General features: G+C 41.5%; 1 protein-coding gene across 2 annotated transcripts in view; it reads left to right on the forward strand.

Annotated features, from left to right (window-relative positions):
- Positions 1-19,763, forward strand: part of LOC126475399 (venom carboxylesterase-6-like) — a 138,794-nt gene that overhangs the window by 85,838 nt on the left and 33,193 nt on the right. For both annotated transcript variants that reach the window (XM_050103233.1, XM_050103234.1), the window contains exons 5-7: positions 1,956-2,146; positions 15,307-15,475; positions 18,613-18,791. In XM_050103233.1, the coding sequence (XP_049959190.1) occupies positions 1,956-2,146; positions 15,307-15,475; positions 18,613-18,791 (539 nt within the window). The remainder of the gene's footprint in view (positions 1-1,955; positions 2,147-15,306; positions 15,476-18,612; positions 18,792-19,763) is intronic.

Here is a 19,763-nt window from a genome sequence, read left to right on the forward strand (position 1 = left end):
TACAAATGCTAGAAATGTAGGTTTGCCTTTCCTTAACCTTTCTTCTAAGATGAGTTGTAGGGTCAGTATTGCCTCACGTGTTCCAATATTTCTATGGAATCCAAACTGATCTTCCCCACTTACTTGAAACAGTTCTCTTATCTTGTTATGCCTGGTTGCTATGGCGACTCAGAATATCTTCTTCCCATTTCCATCTTAAAATTCCCCTTTTCTTAGAGTCCTGTCACTTAGGTCGCCACATTCTAATGTTTTGACGACACGAGGAGCAGTGCAAAACTGGATTGCATTCACAATTCACACCTCTCTCTCATCAGTTGACGTACATGATGGGTCTAGCTGATCCTCTTCTCTGGATAATCAGCTATGTCGATCTCCCAGAAACTTCTTCTCCAAAGACTATCACTGGTTGTAGGAATTTAAAAGACTCCACTTTTGAAATAATTGGGTACTTGTAGAAAACTTTCAGTTCAATCATGGTATATTTTCACGTCAACAGGAGACCACTTTACCATTTCTTGTATAAACGTTTAAACTCTGTTAAGCCAACTGAGTCATCAAATGTTAGACTCTATTAATATACATTTATATCATGATTGGTTTAATAACCACCACAAATTATTAACATGTCTCTCCTCTAGTTAGTCCCATACATGAAATAAGTAAAAGTCTCTATTCAATCCATGATTCATCTGTCTCTTTAACATTTATCACAATACCATAAACCATGGAATATTATACAAACACTACTTGTCCTTTTAATAGAGCTTCCAAGGCGCAACCGGCAAACACTTGTTGGTGCCGCTCGTCTGACGCAGCTCCTGTCCTTCCATGACAAATGTCAATCCTGCACATACAGTCCTGTGTTGTACAGTAAATAGGCGCTCTCACACTTATCTTTAAAACATCACATGTTTGAGGTGGCAGAAGGTTGAGTGGTTCCAGAATTTACGTGGAAATTCTCGAATCACTACAGAGTGTGCGTGCGCGCGCACACGGTATGGAGGTCTATTTTTGGCAAAGTTCTTACTGGCCAGAAGCTTTATTTGTGACAGTCTTTTTGTTGTGCCTATCTGCGACTTAGCATCTCCACTATATGGCAAGTAGCAAGTTCCTTTTCATAATATTGTTACATTCGATCGTGGATGTTCCAATTTGATTTAATGTAACATTTAAATTTTTTCTTAACAGTAAACATAAACTATGAACAAATGTAATTGCCATAGTGTTTCTGGATGCTTATTATTCTATAACAGATATCCGTGAGCCTTCTAGAAGCTTTTCTGCCAAAACCCATCTTCTTGTTTGATGTCCTCTAATAGCATGTACAGTGCCTGTTCCAGGTTGCAAGTTGTCCCTTCCACCACCCATAAGAAAACAGAGAGAAGTATCAGCTCTTAAATACCACACTGGATACCTATAAATATGTACATATGTATATTCGTATGAATGAATGACTCACAATTATAATAGCAGTACAGAATATGTCATTAGTCCATCCTGAACTTTCCATTGTTTAACTAATAGTTTTAGAAGCAGGTACAACACTTTGAATGGAACTTTACCATTAATTAATTTATTCTTGTGCATTCACAGTGTAACATTTGGCCTCATGTAAACTTCTGATGACTTGTGTGTTAGAAATTCTAAAAAGAACTCATTTTCAGTATTAGTCATGTACTGAAAGGTGTGGCGATAGAAGTTTGTTAGAGTTGTTTTTTCTACGCACACTGTAGCACAAGGTCTAATCAGGAAATGTGCATCCTCTGATAATCCTACCATCGTAAATTTATTTTGTATAAGCTGGGTGTTAGTGACAACTTTACATTTAGTTGCTTTGTTTGTAGTTAGTGCTGTCAAGTATTAGAACATCTTTATTAGTCAGTTTAGTATATTCCCTTGTATATTTATTTGTTTACAGTTGTGTAACTTGTAGTACTTTTTTTTACTACTACAAGGTCTCTTTCATGCTGCTATTTCTCAGAGTGGCACTGCTTTATGTCCATGGGCCTCATCTCGGGAACCCACACTGTATGCCAATAAACTGGGGTCCTTGGTTGGCTGCTCTTGGACGTCAGCTGCTGAACTTGTGCAGTGTCTTAGAAAAAAAGAAGGGAGAATTATTATTGAAGCCGATAGACAGTTTCTGGTAAGGACACACATTATTTTAGATCTTTGCAATAAACAGTGAGTGGTATTTGGGTTTATTAGAGCAAACTATGAGTGTTAATTATAGGGAGCGTTGTTCTTCTGAATGAAGCAGCATGTGTATACGTGCAGAAGTCATTTCAAGTCTTAGAACTTTGGGCTATATATTCTCTGATATTTTCATGAGGACATTGACTCTGTATTATTGTCACAATATAGTTTGTTGTGCTTGTATCATGTCAGCACGTTGATATATACTTGCACTGGTTACTTTAATCTGTAAACTTTCAGGTGCTGTCAAAACTTGTTAATACTACAGAGTATCCGTAAATAATTAGCACTGTGTAATGCCCATATCAGATATTGTACCAGCTGTTGGTACGCGTGCAACAGGATGCACTACCTAATATGTTCCAAAACACAGTGCATAAAAATGGGATTCTTCCGCTCTCGTGCCTTGGATTCTATTCATAGTTCAAGGTTAAAGTGTTTTGGATAACTCTTGGACTAGGAACCACTTGTATAGTCAACAGAATGATCATCTTAGTGTCACTGTGCTACAGTACACGGTCAAAGTATGAACATTACCCACTTCCTGCTGCTTAAGGAAATGAAGCAAATAGGTTAGTTTTTTTTCGCATTTGATGTGGTCTATGAAGGGCCTTAAGGGGCTTTTGGAGGCATTGTTAGTTCATGGATGTTTTCTTAGACCCCCCCCCCCCCCCCAGCCAATAAAAAACAAAAAAATATCATTTTTTTCATACCAAAACCAAGCTGTGGAATCAAAAATGGCTATGTACAGCAAATAGCTGAAATTTTTATTGATATCTTTACTGTTTCCAAGATACAGAGATTCAAAGTTACTTTACACATACATGCAAAATAAGCATGTAAAATCTGGTGTGAGGCAAAATCTAAATAATAAAAAACTGCAGCAAATAGTTCAGATTTGAACATTATATTATCTAGGCATTTATCGAGAAATGCCATCTTCCTGTTTTCAAAAATCTCTATCTGTTATTGAGAAACACCCCAAAAACATGGTTGTTGGGTACAAAAACTGATCCCCAGATTACAGGACAGCTATGAACAGGAAATGGCTGTAATTTCTGTAATATATTCCTAAGATCATGATCTTGAACAACCTTGAACATTTCTTGATAGCTTTATCCGTTTTCTAGATACAGTAGTTCAAAGTTACCATACCTGCTCATGTAAAAACACACACACACACAAAATCTGATGTGAGGAGAAAATATAGTCTATAAAGTGACATAATATGGAGGGACATGCTACGAAGTGTCTCATTTATCATCAGAAGGGTTTTGGGAATCCCATGTATTACTGAGGCACATGCAAAATTTTTGTGGACTTGAAATTCATTCTGAGGTGTAAAATTAGTTTTGAGTTATTTCAATTTCATTGTATAAGCTATCAAAAGTTTACTGAACCATAAAGTTCTTTTCATATGGGTGACATGTCCTGTTGTGGCAGGGCAGAGAAGGAAAACAGCAGAAAAACACTGCTATCGGAGACCAAAAAAGGCATATAAGCTCCTGACATGTTCTGTAGGGCGGACATCCACATCCAAGCTTTAACATTTTTTCAAAGAAAATTCTGCACTGGCTGTATGAATGATTTTTATTAAATGTGTGACCAGTTTCGCACCACTTATTGGTGCGTCCTCAGGCAATCTGTACAAAAAATAATATAAGAGCGCGTATGAACTATTTGATCCCCCCAATTCTTAGGTGTAAATTAAACTTTTAAATAGCCAGTTTCTTGATTGAAACAAGAAAGTACTCACATACATTTTCTATAAAAGACCCTTGTGCCTCATATCGGCCTGGGCATTAAGTGAGGAGCAAGGGGATTTCTTCAGAACTCTGAAGATTTCAACCTCTTCCAAAACATTGAGAGTGTTGCCCTTACTTTCAAAGTGTAACACCTGCATGTTGTTCCGGATACCGGTGATACAGAGACCCGTTTCCTGCAAATGCGCACCTATGGCCGATTTTGAACCTGGCTTGCTGATGTGCTCCTTAAATTTTTAACAAAGATTTCTAAATTTTAACTACCACTTTCACCAGATGACTGTATATTGGACGTGAATAGTGGGGAGTGGTTACAGTGCGATATTCAATGTTACTATGTTGTAAATAGCATATCTGAGTACTTTCTTGCTTCATTCAAAAAACTGGCTATTTAAAAGTTTAATTTACACCTCAGAAATGGGGGACCAAGAGGATGCACTGATAAGTGGTGTGAAACCGGTCACAGATTTAATAAAAATCATTCACATGGCCAGTGCAGAATTTTCTCGGAAAAAATATAAGCTCCTGTTTAAAAGACTCTGAAAACTGGGCTATCAGCTGCCTCATTCTGCCTTCTTCAGCAGCTTTAAAAATTTTCCCAAAAAATTTTGGCACACAAACATATTCATGTTTCTTTGTGCCAATAGAGAAGGAGACGTTGGCAGTGGAAAAGAGACAGAAAGCTAATAAATACTGGAAGATACTTAAAGCTAGCAGAGTTCATAAAATGACTGTTGAGTAAGAAGCATACATGGAACAGGCAGAGACCTCGGTGATTTTACTGTGGTTCCAGCATGGTATGCAAACTTTTTGAAATGTTTTATTATTGAAATAATCTCCATTACATTGGAATTATCATTTTAAACACATTCTGTACGGTTTTAGATTAACTAAAGCAGTGCAGATTCATTCCAGAATTATCATGTTTCTGGTGACAATAATCCTTATCTTGTATTATTAGAATGATGTAGTGCGTGTTTAATGATTTTCTACGCAGACTGCACATAGAATTCAAGATTATGATGAAAGCTGTAATTTTTTAAAAAATATTTTGAGAAAATATCATGATTGTATTTCAGCTGTTCGTCGGTTGACAGATTTACACAGAAGGACACTGTTGATTTAATTTGATAGAGGTAAATACTGTTTCAATATACAGAGAGATCTATGTGCAGGCAAATGAGTTAGGGCTCCCATAGACAATTAAACAATATCCCAAATTTCATATGTTTGTCAAATTATTTGGCAGTGCGCTGTTCTGTTTGATGTATTTATCAAACAGACTGGATTCAGTGGGTTTGAGAGAAAATATTGACAGCTAATTGACAGATATGTTTGACTTATCAAGCATATTATTGTCAAACAATAGTCTGCCAGACTATTAACTACAACTTTGAGATATCTAGCAACTGGAGCAGATTTCACAGATTTGAAGTTTATATCCTGCACTGCACTTCATACGTTACCACTAGTGTCAAAATACTTCATGCTACGATACACACATTGTGACAGCTGCTTGAAAATTGAAGTTAAATTTGAAAAACTTGGTACATCTACATGCTTGTTTGACAAACCTGTGGGTGGAAAATTGCAAATTTTATAAAAAGTTTGATCATTGTAAACAGAGAGCCCTGAGCCTTTGCAGAAACATTTTTCAATATTTGAGTGTCTACACCTGACTGTCCTCCTAAAGCTTTTTAATAGAATCTGGTCTGAGGGACTGTACTCTGATTCTTGGAGGGGAAACAATCATGATCATCCTCCTGAAACCCAGAAAGAATCACACAAAGTAGTTCCAGTTACCGTTTGCAGCTGTAAGGAGAAAACGTTGGAACAGGTGATCAGCTGCTACTTAGTGGGTTTTAGAAATTCTCTGACAACTTTTGTGTTTTTTGCAGGTACCAGCTACACCTGACAATCTAATACCCCTGTAGGCAGTGATAAGAGGTTTCTTGCATAGGCATTGCTTGATAGGAGTGTTTGGTGATTTTGCAAAGGCCTGTGATATTACATCAACAGTTTTATGAATAAGGCTTCCAGGGTAGTCTTCCATTTATAATGTGATTCTTCCTTTCAGGAAGATATTTTAGATTGAGTTTGCAGTGCCTTTCCATTATGACAAACCAAGGAGAATATTCTTCCTCAGGAGAGCATGATAAATGTTACTCTCTCAGCAGTAATTCCCTCCCCTCAGGAACCCTGTGCCATGCGTGAATGATTTTACAATCTTTTGCTTATCATGTTGTCTTAAAGTGACAGCTCAACAAGTGCAACTAACATTAAGACAACTAGAATTGTGTGCTAAAATCATGTGCTTCCTTTTCCCCACTAGATGTTTTTCCTTTTCCCCCTTGATAAATGTTAAGTGTGGTTTAGTCATGTACATCATCCATACTAAGAACATCATGCACCAGTTGTCAAATGTATGATTATCTACAACAACATGTTTAGAGACTACATTATCCCATTATCAAGTGCTCAATACTTCTATGATGTTACGCACTGTCAAGAGCAAAAGCCACACATTTGCATTGTCAAACGTAAAACTCTTCCTAGAGCATTTCAGGTCTTACGAGGGTAGAACATGCCAACATGAGATGCTCTAGGAAGAGTTTTAAGTTTGACTATGCTTGTATGCCGCTGGCTTTTACTTTCGACAATGTCTTACAGCATAGAAGCTTTAAGCACATGATAATGGGACAATGTATTCCCAACATGTGTTTTGGTAAATGTACTACACATTTACAAATGGTACATAACATTCACAGTAACGATTCATGAAACAGTTGTGTGATAGCTTCACAACAAATAAAATATTTTTAATCAATTCATACTGTGACTGGAGGACACAGCTCTTAGTTTTAAGGAATCAGTCAAGTTCTTGGTCTTCATTTTTGAAAAGAAACTCAACTGGTTGCCGAACTTGAAGCATCTCAAAGCAAGACCTTTAAAAGCTCCAAATATCTTAAAGTGCCTTAGTAGTAGATAGTGGAGGGCAGACAGATCCTCCCACATGTTATTTTACAGAGCTTTTGTTCGATCATCGCTGGACTACAATACTCTGTATATGATTCTGTATGATTACCATATTTAAAGACTTTGGACTTCTTTCACCATGAGAGCCATAGATTGGTGATAGAAGCTGCCAAGACAGGTGCTGTACCCAGCTTTGATGCTGAGAATGGGGAACCACCTCTAACCATGGTGTGACATGCATGTAATGTCTACTCAATCCCTCAGTCTCTGGCCTTTAATCTTGTGTGACCATCTGCAGAACAAATACATGTAATTTGCAGAAAAGCAAGAGACCGTTTTTTTTTTAGATGAGCAGTGTTATTTAATATCTATTTACACTGATGAGTCCAAGCAAGGCTATACTGTCATTGCTCACCAGTTTCCCCTGGTAATGTCTTTTTCGGATGATAATCCCAAACAGGTTTACAATCTTCGATGCAGAGCCCTATGCAATCTTAGTCTCTGGAACTGATGAGATACAATCTACAGAATAGTCTTCTTGCCTGCTCTACGTGCTCTACAGACCATTCAGCAAATGTACCCAGCAGACAATGTGATCCAAACACACAAAACACACCTCATATACCACATCAAGAGAAAGGAGTATAATTCTGCTGGGTTCTGGACCATTTAGGGACCCTGGGAAATAAGCAAGCTGACACAACAGAAAGGGGTGCATGCAAGGAAGGTATTTTATTACCCCATGCTATTGTCTTGAGTGCTATTACCTCTCTGTTGAGGAGGAGAGTTATGTGTCAGAAGAAGAATCTTTGGCTGCAGGTAAAAATGGAAAACTACTAAGGCTGGTGAAGCCTACATTTTTGCCATGGTAAACAGCATCAGTCACACAGAGGGAAGGAGGGGCTTCAAAGTAACTGGCAAGGGGAGGCTACAACGTTCGGATCACAGATTTATTTCAAACTTTGTACACTGTTAATAGTACATTAGGGCAATGTAATGATCAAGTAGTAAGGCATACTATGTAAGTGATTTGGAGAAAATTACAAGAGAAGTTGTAAACATCATTGACACACCGGTGCTTTGTGACCCGGAGCATGAGCTGGTGGCGGTCATGCACTTAGCATTCAAGTCCATAATTTGTGGATCACTGGATCGAGTCCTGCTAATCTTTTTTTATTTATATTGTTTTCAACATTAGTCATATTATTTCATATGTGGCATGTGATGGGTTACTATCCCGAAATCACACTTCCACTTTATATTTCGATACAGATGTATAGTTAAGTACAGGCATCTACACGTGTATATAGAAGAAACCACATAAACAGACTGCATCCCCTCAAACCTTTTATCCAAAGAGCTCAAGATTGGAGACAGTCTTCATTTGAGGATTGATGTTTATATCGATGCCACACAGCATCCCTCCCCCACAGTACAGAGTACTTGTGATTAGTCCTGGGGAGGGGGAGTGTAGTGTCTGCGTCGTATTCAAGGACATCCTGGAGTCTGGGAACGACAGTGTGGGCGTGCGAGGCGATGGCTGGCTTGAGAGAAAGCCAGTGGGCTGAAGTGTGGAGAAGAACCGAAGTGTGAAGAGACGATTCAAATCTCACTGAGTGGAGAGATGAAGGTGTGCGGGAAGGCGGGGTCGCAGTGTTGAGGGAGGCCAAAACACTGTAGTACCTCGACTTCCAGGCCCTCATCTGATAACAGAGGGTTCGAGTCCATCAGAAGGATGAAGACGTGGCCATTATCTACTACCAGTGAGATGTCTTCCATGTGGTGTGGCAGAACTGAGGCGTGACACATGATCGTAGGAGCTCAGTGTGGGTGGTGTGGGTTGGAAAACCCGTGAACGGAGGGTCACTTGAACTCTCCGGGAAACCAGAAAAAGGAGAGTTGCTAGGGCTGACAACGGTGAGGGACCGTGGACCTGAGTGTCTTGTGCCGTATCATTCAAGGAATCCAAAAGATGGGGGGGGGGGGGGGGGGGCTAGGTTGTAAGTCGTGTCGGGAGAGCCTGATGCCAGAGAATCGGAGACCACAAATGCAGGTTTGACCCGATGCCGTGAAACTGACTGTGGGGTGTGCTTGTCTCCATGATGAGAAAGTTGCACGTTGAATCCCCATGTTGCGGAACATTGAAGGGACTCTGGTAGGGTGACTGTAAAGGTTGGTGTATGGTGTCATCCTGTAGCATGACGTGGGAACAGCCTCGAAGAGAAGTGGGCACGTAGGAAACCAGGGAGGTATGGTTAACTGGTGGATAGAGGCATATGTGCTTGAAATGGATATGCAGGTGGCTAATGAAGTCTGGGAGGGAGGGAGGGGGGGGGGAGGGGGAAGGGGAGGGGTATCCTCTAGAGTCGTGGGCTGGACTAGTTCACCTGGCAGGACAGGGTTCTTCGTGAACCACCTTTGATATGGTGCCCTGGATGTCTGATTTCTACATTGATCTCCACCCTAAAAGGTCCCAAGGTATAGCTTCCAACCAAAGGCAGTTATGGCACCTGAGAGTGGTCTTTAAAGTGCGGTGCCACCATTCCACCAAACCGTTGCTCTGGGGGTGGTACAAGGTGGTGTGGATGTTGTGGATACTGCACATGCAACACAGCAAAGCGAACAGGAACAACTCAAATTGCCGGCCTTGATCAGTTATGATTGTGGCTGGGTAGCCGAACCGGGCAATCCAAGAGGAGAGGAAAACTTTGACAACCATTCCGGCCATAATGTTCGGCAAAGGTATGGCTTCCACCCATCAGGACAAGTGATCAATAGAAGGCAGAATGTATCCAAAACCTTCTGATAGTGGAAGGGGCCAGTGAGATCGATATGGATGTGCCTGAAGCATTCTGGAGGAATGCGAAATTTACCCGGGGGGGGGGGGGGGGGGCTGTATGGTGGCCAACTTTGTTGCGCTGGCAAGGGTACGATTGCGAGCCCACATCTGGCTGTCTGTTTTGGTATCTTTCCAGTTAAAGTGCTTGGTAATGAGCCGGGTAGAGGTACGAATGCCCAGCTGTGTGAGGTTGTGTAAGGCATTGAAAACGTGATGCGTAATGGAGCCAGTAACACTGGACGGAAGACCTCAGTCGAAGAATCACACCAGACCTCGGCAGCAATGCTGGGGGATAGTGCTTTGGTGAACATGAGCAAGGTGGTCAGGTTCGCAAGGAGTGCTTGGGTGTTCTTGTCTGTTGCCTGAAGAGTGGCTAGATTAGACAAATCAATGATGTTGGACACTGCATTAATGCGTGAGAAAAAATTGGCAGCGATATTATCTGCACCCTTGATACAGTGGACATCTGTCATAAACTGAGACACCAAGTAAAAATGGAGGAAGAAACGAGGGGGCGGGTCTTCAGAGAGTTTCAGAAGGCATTCACAAGTGGTTTGTGGTCTGTGAGGATATAGAACAGCATCCTTCAACATCAGGGCAGAAATGTTTAACAGCCTCTTAGATGGACTGGAGCTATCTGTCGAAGGCGGAGTATTTCTTCTGTGTGGCAGATAGTTTTTTATAGAATAAGTGCAGGGGTGAGAGGTTGTCACTGGAGTGTTGTTGAAGGACAGCTCCCAATGCTGTGTCAATAGTGTCTGAGGCAGTGAATAGTTCAGCCAAGGGGTCTGGGTGGGCGAGTGTTGCAGCCCAGGCCATTGAAACCTTTATTACCCCGAAGGCTTAGAGCATGTGACTGGTCCAACGGATGGGTCAGAGTTCTGAGGTTTGCTTGCCTGACAGTGCATCTTAGAGAGGATCTTGTATTGCAGCCGATGAGGGGACAGTAGTTGATGGAGCCGAGGAATCAGCGCAGTTTACTCAGACAGTTAAACGTTCACACTCCTCAGAATGCCACCTGCAATGGTGGAACACTCATGCAACAAACTATTCACCGTGAGGACATTTGAGTGGGAAATTGGAAGGCGAGCACACTGTTTGTGTACATAGGGTGGTGCAGCTCTGTGTCCTGAACAACATTTGGAGAAAGTTTTTGGTGTGACAAGAAATTCATTCTTAGGATTGGCTCATTTGTAGACTGTGTAAAAAGTCCAGGGGAAACACAAGGATTGTGATGCAGGGTTTGATGTCTACTGTGCCCTGCGGATGGTGTTTGGGTGCTGGCAAGGCGATCTACACTTCTGTGCTGTATCGCCAAAGGCCTTGTGATACCAGCAGTACGGGTGATCAGGGCATGGTGGAGGCCGAGACTTAGCAAGAGGGGGCAGCTTGTTGTCATCAATTGCTTTGGGTAGACATACTGGCACGTATGGGGTGTATAGGGTGTGCAAGATCTGGAGAGTGGGGGTGTGAGCACAGGCCGCTAGGCGTAGTGGAGGACAGTGAAGGAGCAGGCGCTGCCCCTATCAGCAAACAGGCGAATCTCTGGTGCAGGTGTATCAACCTGTGGCAGAGCACACGGAGGCTGGTACTGTCACAGGAGAGAGTACAATTGATTGGTGATCCGTAAACGCGATCCGATTGACTTGAAGAAATGTGGTAGCTAGTGTATCTGGAGAGCGGTGGGTAGCTTAGTAGACCACACCACCTGGAGCATTACATCTGACACAGTTTGATCGTTGGCCAGCAACCGTACGAGGTGCCAGAGTTACGATGGTGTCCAGTCCCCAAGATGTTCTCCATATAAAATTTTTAGGATGAGCTCCTGGGGGAACAGGCGAGGAGCTCAATAATCCATCTTACTGGCGAAGTCATACTTCGGGGCAGTGGCGGAGAGAGGAGCAGGTCACAGATTAGGTTCGAGTGGTCATGAAGGTGTCATGAGGCATAGGAATCTGGAGTTATTGGAAACGTGGTGTAGCTCGCAAATGTGCTCTACCAAAGTGAACCATGACACAGGGATATCTTCTGACAGGGGCGGTAACTTTGGCAGGCACACAGTGGGAGGGGACGGAGGAGAATTGTGAACCTCCAAAAACACCAAATAGTCTTTGTGAGCCACGAAATCCCGTTCTGGCCAGGAAATGGTAGCACGGCGGTCTGGTGTGGGAGGCACGGGTGGCCCACGGAGAAAACTAAAGTAACGACGGAGGGGGGGGGGGGGGGTATTGATCCAAAAGAACGTTTGTCACAATTGCCATGTGTGCGATCACTGAGAATATCTGTTGCGTCACTGAAGGCCGTCATGGCAGGTGTGGTCGGCACTGTGGAACAAATGGGTGGAAGAGCAGCAGGAGCTGGGGTCCCTAAAACTGATATGCCAGCTGGGGGTGTCACATTGAAATGTCCAACTTGGGAGGCAAAGCGGAAGGCCATCGCGGCAGGCACAGGCGGTGCTGTGGAAACAGCGAGCGGGTTTACGGCAGGAACCGGAACCCTCTGTGCAGGCAGGGGTGATAGAGGGAGGGTGGATTGTGAACGTGCGTGATGTGAATTAAAGTCCGCGACACACAGTGGCGGGAAAGTTTGTTGTGCTATTATGGTCAACCATCTGTGAATAAGTCCTGGGGAATGCCTGTGGTGCACTATTAATGACGATATGCCCTAGGCTAGTATTTGTGGGAGTCAGAACAGGTTCAGAGGATGGCTGATTCAAACATGTTACTTGTTGCAGAATGGCGGCCTTGCACACGGCACCACAATAACGGTTGTGGGAGCATGCTGTAAATGAATGTCCAGCTGCAGAGGCAACTTAAGCTGTGCGTTCGATTACGATCACAAGAAACGCTGTTCTGAATATCATCTGAGTTAGATTGCACACAGTGACGAACACAATCCAGTGATACAAATCTTGAGTCCATTGTGCGGGCCTGAGGTGTAGCAAACAGCCGTTGTGATGAGACAAACAGCTCATGTGACATGGGTGTAGTATGTGAATTGTAGTCAGCCAGAGAAAAATCAGTCGCGGGACTTGTGATGAATTCATCCATAGAGTTGGTTTGATCTTCCAAGTCCACGAGGAAAGTGTTATGTGGAAAAATCATGGTGGCGAACAATCACTTGTAGCACAATGAACTAGTGCGGGAGACTCGAAATGTACTCAAAATTCATAATGGGGTTACCACTGTGGGAATATGGAGGGTTACTATCCCAAAATCAAACACTTCCACTTTATATTTCGATACAGATGTATATTTAAGTACAAGCATCTACACATGTATATACAAGAAGTCACATAAACAGACTGCATCTTCTCAAACGTTTTGTCCAAAGAACTCGTGAGTGGAGGGGGGAGGGATGAGTGAGTGAGTATGTCCTCATTTGGGGGTCGATGTTTATATCAATGCCACACATACATACTACATTTGAAATGTGATGTGATGGAAAGACACATGTATTTGCAAGAACTTTTATTGAATTTCCATTGTTATTTGGCTGTTTACTATATTTTATTACTGCAACAGATATTATGCAACTTTTATTTCTAAAGGTAAGTTAAAAACTTTATTAAGTGCCTTCAAACTTGTTTGTATTTGATTGAAAATGAATGAGAAATTGCTTCTCATGAAGGTGCTATTAAAATACTTTGTCATAAAGTGCCGATATTCAGCACCAATATTTATGAAAATTTTATATTAAACGTGGTTTGCATCCAAAATTTCAGAAGAAAGAGAAATTTTTGAAAATGTCAATGAGCTTCGTTTTTCCCCAGAAATTCCAAGGATTCCTTGTGCATGTGGGGGAAAATTGTGTTCATTCAATGTAGTAGTTGCCATTTTATTTCATTTTCTGTGTCTATATGAGAAACATCTTCCTATAACTTGCAATGTTGAAAACACTTCTGACAGTTGTTCGTACACTACCCTCATATTCTGCTGTATTGTAACTCATTGTATTATTGAATAAAGTTATTTATCAGTGTTTAAGTTGTTCACCCAAGTCGCCGAAGTGGCGTCAAATCAAAAGACTTTCACCCGGCGAACTGTCTACCCGACGGGAGGCCCTAGTCACACTACTTCTTCTCTTCTTCTAGTGTTTAAGTTGGACTTTATAAACCAGTGCCTTCTTCTTGAAACCTATGTCTGCATATCAAAGCATTGAGGTGCAAAACAGTTCTCAGCACTTCCCCAGTTTCAGGTATAGGGATTTCGGAAATCACGATAGGCATATGTTTTCAGGTAAACTGTGTGTTTTTGAAGGTTTACTTGTCCATAATTATAATATTTATTGTGATAGTAAAAATTAGCAACAAACAAACTAATGTTGGAAATTCAGTAAAAGTTCATGCAAATACATATCTTTTCATCATATCACATTTCAAACATAATGTGTATGGGATAATACAACTGGCATTAAAAAGAGAAGAAGGGAGCATGACTTGATTCAATGATCCACCAATTATGGGGCTTGAACGCTAACCACATGACTGTCGCCATCTCGTGCGCAGTGTCACAACAACCTGTAAATCGGACACATTAAAGCTTTCTTGAGATTTTCTTGAAATTGCTTAAGTGGTGTACCTAACTACTCACACATTATGTTGTTCTACTGTCAGTGCAGCTCATTTTACGTCATTGTATTTTATATTCTGACAATGGGGTAGCAGTTTTTTGGATAACTATTTGTCCATTGTTGTAAATAACATTGAGATGAGTGTGGAAAAGACTTTAAGGTTTTGTGTGTTGCCCAAATTATCGGTTATGGATTTCTAATGTATCTCAGTGGCTAGTTCACCATCTTATAGTCAGTAACTAAGTCAGTTGTGATTATCTGAATCACAGTTGTACAATTTTTACTTTGTGTTCATTTCTCTTTGAATATATGTTTTTAAACTAGGACTCAGATTTATATTTGAGAACTTTCAGCATTCATGTATAGAATTGTTAACCAACATGTACTTGTTGTCATAGTGGCTGGTTTGTTTCCTGTTTTTATTAGTAGTTAGCCAGCCACACTTATTGTACTCTTTTTAGCTAATTCAATTCTTGTTTTATTTACTGTTTTATGTCATGGCTATATTATAGTTTTATTTGTGTGTGAGGAGGGAAGAGCATTAATGTGCTTGTAGACATGCACACTTCCATGTGTGATTTTACTATCCATTTTAATATATTCATAAGTGGTCCGTGTCAACATTGCCAGCTTGTCTTTCAGGTCTCTAACATGTATCCATGTCACCTTCTCCAAAGAAAATTTGTTATGAGGAAAGTCTTTAATCTCGTCAAGCATTTAGATCATATTCAAGGGACCTAATAGTCATGCCAATGTCTTCAAACCAATATAATAATAATATTTGTCTTGCATCATCTAAAGATTTAACTTGGGATGGCAACAATCAAAAGTTGCCACAACCTGTAAACTTCCAGATGTTAATCGAAGCATGTTAATGTTACACAAGTTATTCACGAATGATCAGCAACATTGTGTAATACCTTTTTCAAATACTGTGCCAGATGTTTTATTTTTGACCAGGAATGGGGTGATGAAGAAGGCACAGCTTTTAAACCAGTTGTAGAAATGGAGTCAAATGGTGCATTTCTATGTGAAGATCCTCTTGAAACACTGCAAGAAAGAAATATAGAGATCTCTATACCTTGGATTGTGGGAATTACATCTCATGAAGGAGGTAACAAAGCTGAAGGTATGAAATATGGAAAAAAAACCTCTTACACTTATCTTTGGAGTTTTGCTTATTATTGTACTGCAAATGAGATGGCAGTAAGTGTGGGAAAGGATCTGTGTCAATGTATTTGCTTGCTGTGGTAGTGTCTTGTGCAGCTTATTGCTGATAGTGTCCTTGGTCAGACAGCATACTGCACAGTATAAAAGTAGCTCTGATATGAACAGGAATTATATCAGTGATTAGTGTACATTGGCAGAAACTTAAAATCTCAAGGAAAAAGCAATCCTTGCACTACTATTGGAGCAGACAGCATTGGAAGGCATACAGTTACAAGAGAAATACCATCATTATTCCTTCCTAATTATAAATTCTGTTTGAACAAATCACAAGTTACATACATTTCCCTTCAAACAATGGAAAATCCAGGATGGAATGTAACAATATTATGAGAAGGAAAGTTGCCGCACACCAGATAGCGGAGATGCTGAGTCGCAGATAGGCACAACAAAAAGATTTTCACACTTAAAGCTTTCAGTGAATGGCCTTTGACAGCAATAGACACACATAAGCCCGCGCATGCACACACGCACACGCAAACGAAACTCTCACACACGACTGCAGTACCGGGCAACTGAAACCACACTGTGAGCAGCAGCACCGATTCATGATGGATGGAAGTGGTGACTGGGTGGGGGAATGGAGGCGGCTGGTGTGGGGAGGGGGAGAGATAGTATGGTGGGGATGGCGGACAGTGAAGTGCTGCAGGTTGGGCGGCGGGCAGGGGACATATTGGGGGGGGGGGGGGGGGGGAGGAGGGAGTAGCAGAAAAGGAGAGAAATGGAGAGAAATAAATAATTATATAAAATAAGATAGAATAAATAAAAAAAATTTTAAAAAGTGGGTGTGGTGGTGGAATGACAGTTGTGTAGAACTGGAATGGGAGCAGGGAAGGTGCTGGATGGGTGAGGACAGTGACTCATGAGGGTTGTGGCTAGGAGGGTTATGGGAACGTAGGTTGTATTCCAGGGAAAGTTCCCATCTGCGCAGTTCAGGAAAGCTGGTGTTGGTAGGTAGGATCCATATGGCACAGGCTGTGAAACAGTCTTTGAAATAAAGGACATCATGTTCGGCAGCATGTTCAGCAACAGGGTGGTCCACTTGTTTCTTGGCCACAGTTTGTCAGTGACCATTCAGCTTGTTGGCTGACATGCCTACATAGAATGCAGCACAATGGTTGCAGCTTAGCTTCTAGACCACGTGACTGGTTTCACTGGTAGCCCTTTGATGGGGTAGGTGACGTTAGTGACCGGACTGTAGTAGGTGGTGGTGGGAGGATGTATGGAAGAGGTCTTGCATCTAGGTCTATTAGAGGGGTATGAGCCATGAGGTAAGGGTTTGGGAGCAGGGGTTGTGTGAGGATGGACGAATATATTGTGTAGGTCTAGTGGATGACGGAATACCACTGTGGGAGGGGTGGGAAGGATAGTGGGCAGGACATTTCTCATTTCAGGACATGACGAGAGGTAATCGAAACCCTGGCGGAGAATGTAATTCAGTTGCTCCAGTCCTGAGTGGTACTGAGTTACGAGGGGAATGCTCATCTGTCGCGGGATGGGTGCGGCTTTGGTAGGTTGTGGGAGACTGGAAAGATAAGGCATGGGAGATTTGTTTTTGTACAACGTTGGGAGGATAATTATGGTCATTGAGGCTTCAGTGAGACCCTCAGCACATTTTGAGATGGACTGCTCATCACTGCAGATGTGAGAACCACGGGTGGCTATACTGTAAGGAAGGGACTTCTTGGTATTTGAATGGGTGGCAGCTGTCAAAGTGGAGGTATTGTTGGTGGTTAGTAGGTTTGATATGGATGGAGGTACTGATGTAGAGGTGGAGGTCAACATCTAAGAAGGGGACTTGTTGGGTTGAGTAGGACCAGGTGAAGCAAATGGGGGAGAAGTTGTTGAGGTTCTGGAGGAATGTGGAGAGGGTGTCCTTACCTTCGATCCAGATAGCAAAGGTGTCTTAAGTGAATATGAACCAGGTGAGGGGTAAAGGATTCCACATGATGGCCCATGAATAGGTTATCATAGGATGGTGCCATTCGGGTGCCCGTAACCGTATCCCAGATTTGTTTGTAGGTAATGCCTTCAAAGGAGACAAAATTGTAATTTTTTAAAATTTATTTCTCTCTATTTCTTTTCTTTTCTGCTACCTCCCCCCCCTGCCCCCTCCCCCTCCCGCCCCCCCTCCTCACCTCTCCCCTGCCCGCCGCCGAACCTGCAGCACTTCACTGTTCGCTGTCCCCACTATACTATTCCTCCCCCCAGCCTTCTCCTTTCCCCCACCCAATCACCAATCCCATCATGCACTGGTGCTGCAGCTCACAGTGTGGTTTCAGTTGCCTGAGACTGCAGTCGTGTGTGTGTGTGTGTGTGTGTGTGTGTGTGTGTTTTTTGTTGATAAAGGTCATTGGCCGAAAGCTTTAAGTGTGAAAATCTTTTTGCTGTGCCTATCTGTGACTCAGCATCTCTGCTATATGCTGAGGGCAATTTTCCTTCTCATAATATTACATTTCCCTTCATTAGAGTTGGACGTTCATTTCCAGAATAATTTAGTTGCAATTGAAATTCTTGAAATGATTCCCCTCCCATTCGGAGGTGCACTTAATCATCACTCTCTTGACTCAGTTCACAATTTACACATACTATACTTAACTCACAGTTCTCAGCCTGCATTAAACTGTCCTTTATTTTTCATTGTGTCATAATTGACACTCCAGTTCTGTTATACTACCCTTTTGCTCCGCTAATATCTATAATAGAAGTCACTGCAGGTATGCCTTCTAATTGCTTTGGTGTGGCATAGAAGAATCTGAAAAAGGGAATTAACTGAAGCCTACCATCATATACTTGAGGTAAGACAGTAAAACTTTCACTGTAGAATATTACCAATTCATGAACAGTAAGGCAATTTTATAAAACTTTTAGAAGTTATTCCTTTTTTTCCTTGATTAATTTTATAACTGTTAAAAACTTAAACCACTAAAGTATTCATTTGAGTCAAAATAGTTGCTGGTAGCTAACAACCGTGTCTCAAATATAGTTAATATTCATTTGTGATTCTGTCTGAATTGTTTATTTGTTTTTCTTTTGCAGCTATTTTTAAAAATGTGGATCTCTTGAATGATATCACCAAAGACTTTGGGAAAGTAGCACCACTTTCCTTGCATTATGGACATAGTTCAGTACATGCAGAATATGTTACGGAGAAACTCAAGGCATATTACTTTGGGGAGCTCCCAGTTTCCAGTGTTTCAGTTTCTGCCTTAGCTGATGTAAGCCTGTTATTTTGTTTTTTCATTTCTTCCTTGCAGTCTTTTATTGTTGTGCATTTGGGGTTTTCTGTGTGTTTGTAATATTCAGTAATCACTAAAAGAAGCTAAAGTAGGAACTGGACAAAATAGTGTTTATCTGTTCTACAACATCTGCATTTGCACTTCTTACTGACAGATGTTAAGGAGTAAAATAACCCTAAATTCACTGCTCAAATGAATTAGGGGAACATGACTTTGGGAATCTGCCATACTTCATTGAGCAATAATAAGAGGACTGGGTATGTTATTAAATTGTACCTTCATCTTCCACAAATTAAGTGTACAACAAAACATCATTAAATCTTCGATTGCTTATGTAAAAAGAAGTGAAATGTCTAGCAGCTAACAAAACTGATGTGGAAACAATTATTCATCTCATCATCCTAGATACTTTTCATTGGACTTTGAGAGCTCCAATAACGTGTATGCCCTCTGTGAGAGTTTATCACTGCCTGACACTTACGTGGCATGCTCCATATAGGCCTATAGAGAACACTCTACATTATCTGTTCCCATTCTTCAGTCAGAGCTCTGGAGGGTTTTTGGTGTGTCTGTGGCAGAACAGAGTGATGATAAACATGTCTTTAAAGGATCTCCCACGTATGCACAATGGGATTAGGTTGGGCTCACAGTCAGCCATTCCATTACTAAAATGTCCAGGCTTTGTAAAACATCCCTGCTGATGCCCACAGTGTGGGCCCTGGCATTAGAAGGAATTCAGCACCACTGCTGTATAAAGCAGCCACCACATGGTCCAACATGATCTGTTGATGTATTGCCTGGCTGTAAGGCAACCATGAATGAATGATGACAAGATCTGTATGGCAGTCAACACTGGAGCCTCCCAACAACATCAAAGAACCTTGAAAATCTGTCAGTTTTCTGGACAACATTTGGCAGATACTACTCACCGTGCATCTCCACATGTGTACA

The sequence above is a fragment of the Schistocerca serialis genome, chromosome 4 (assembly GCF_023864345.2).
Source record: "Schistocerca serialis cubense isolate TAMUIC-IGC-003099 chromosome 4, iqSchSeri2.2, whole genome shotgun sequence".
Taxonomy (NCBI): domain Eukaryota; kingdom Metazoa; phylum Arthropoda; class Insecta; order Orthoptera; family Acrididae; genus Schistocerca; species Schistocerca serialis.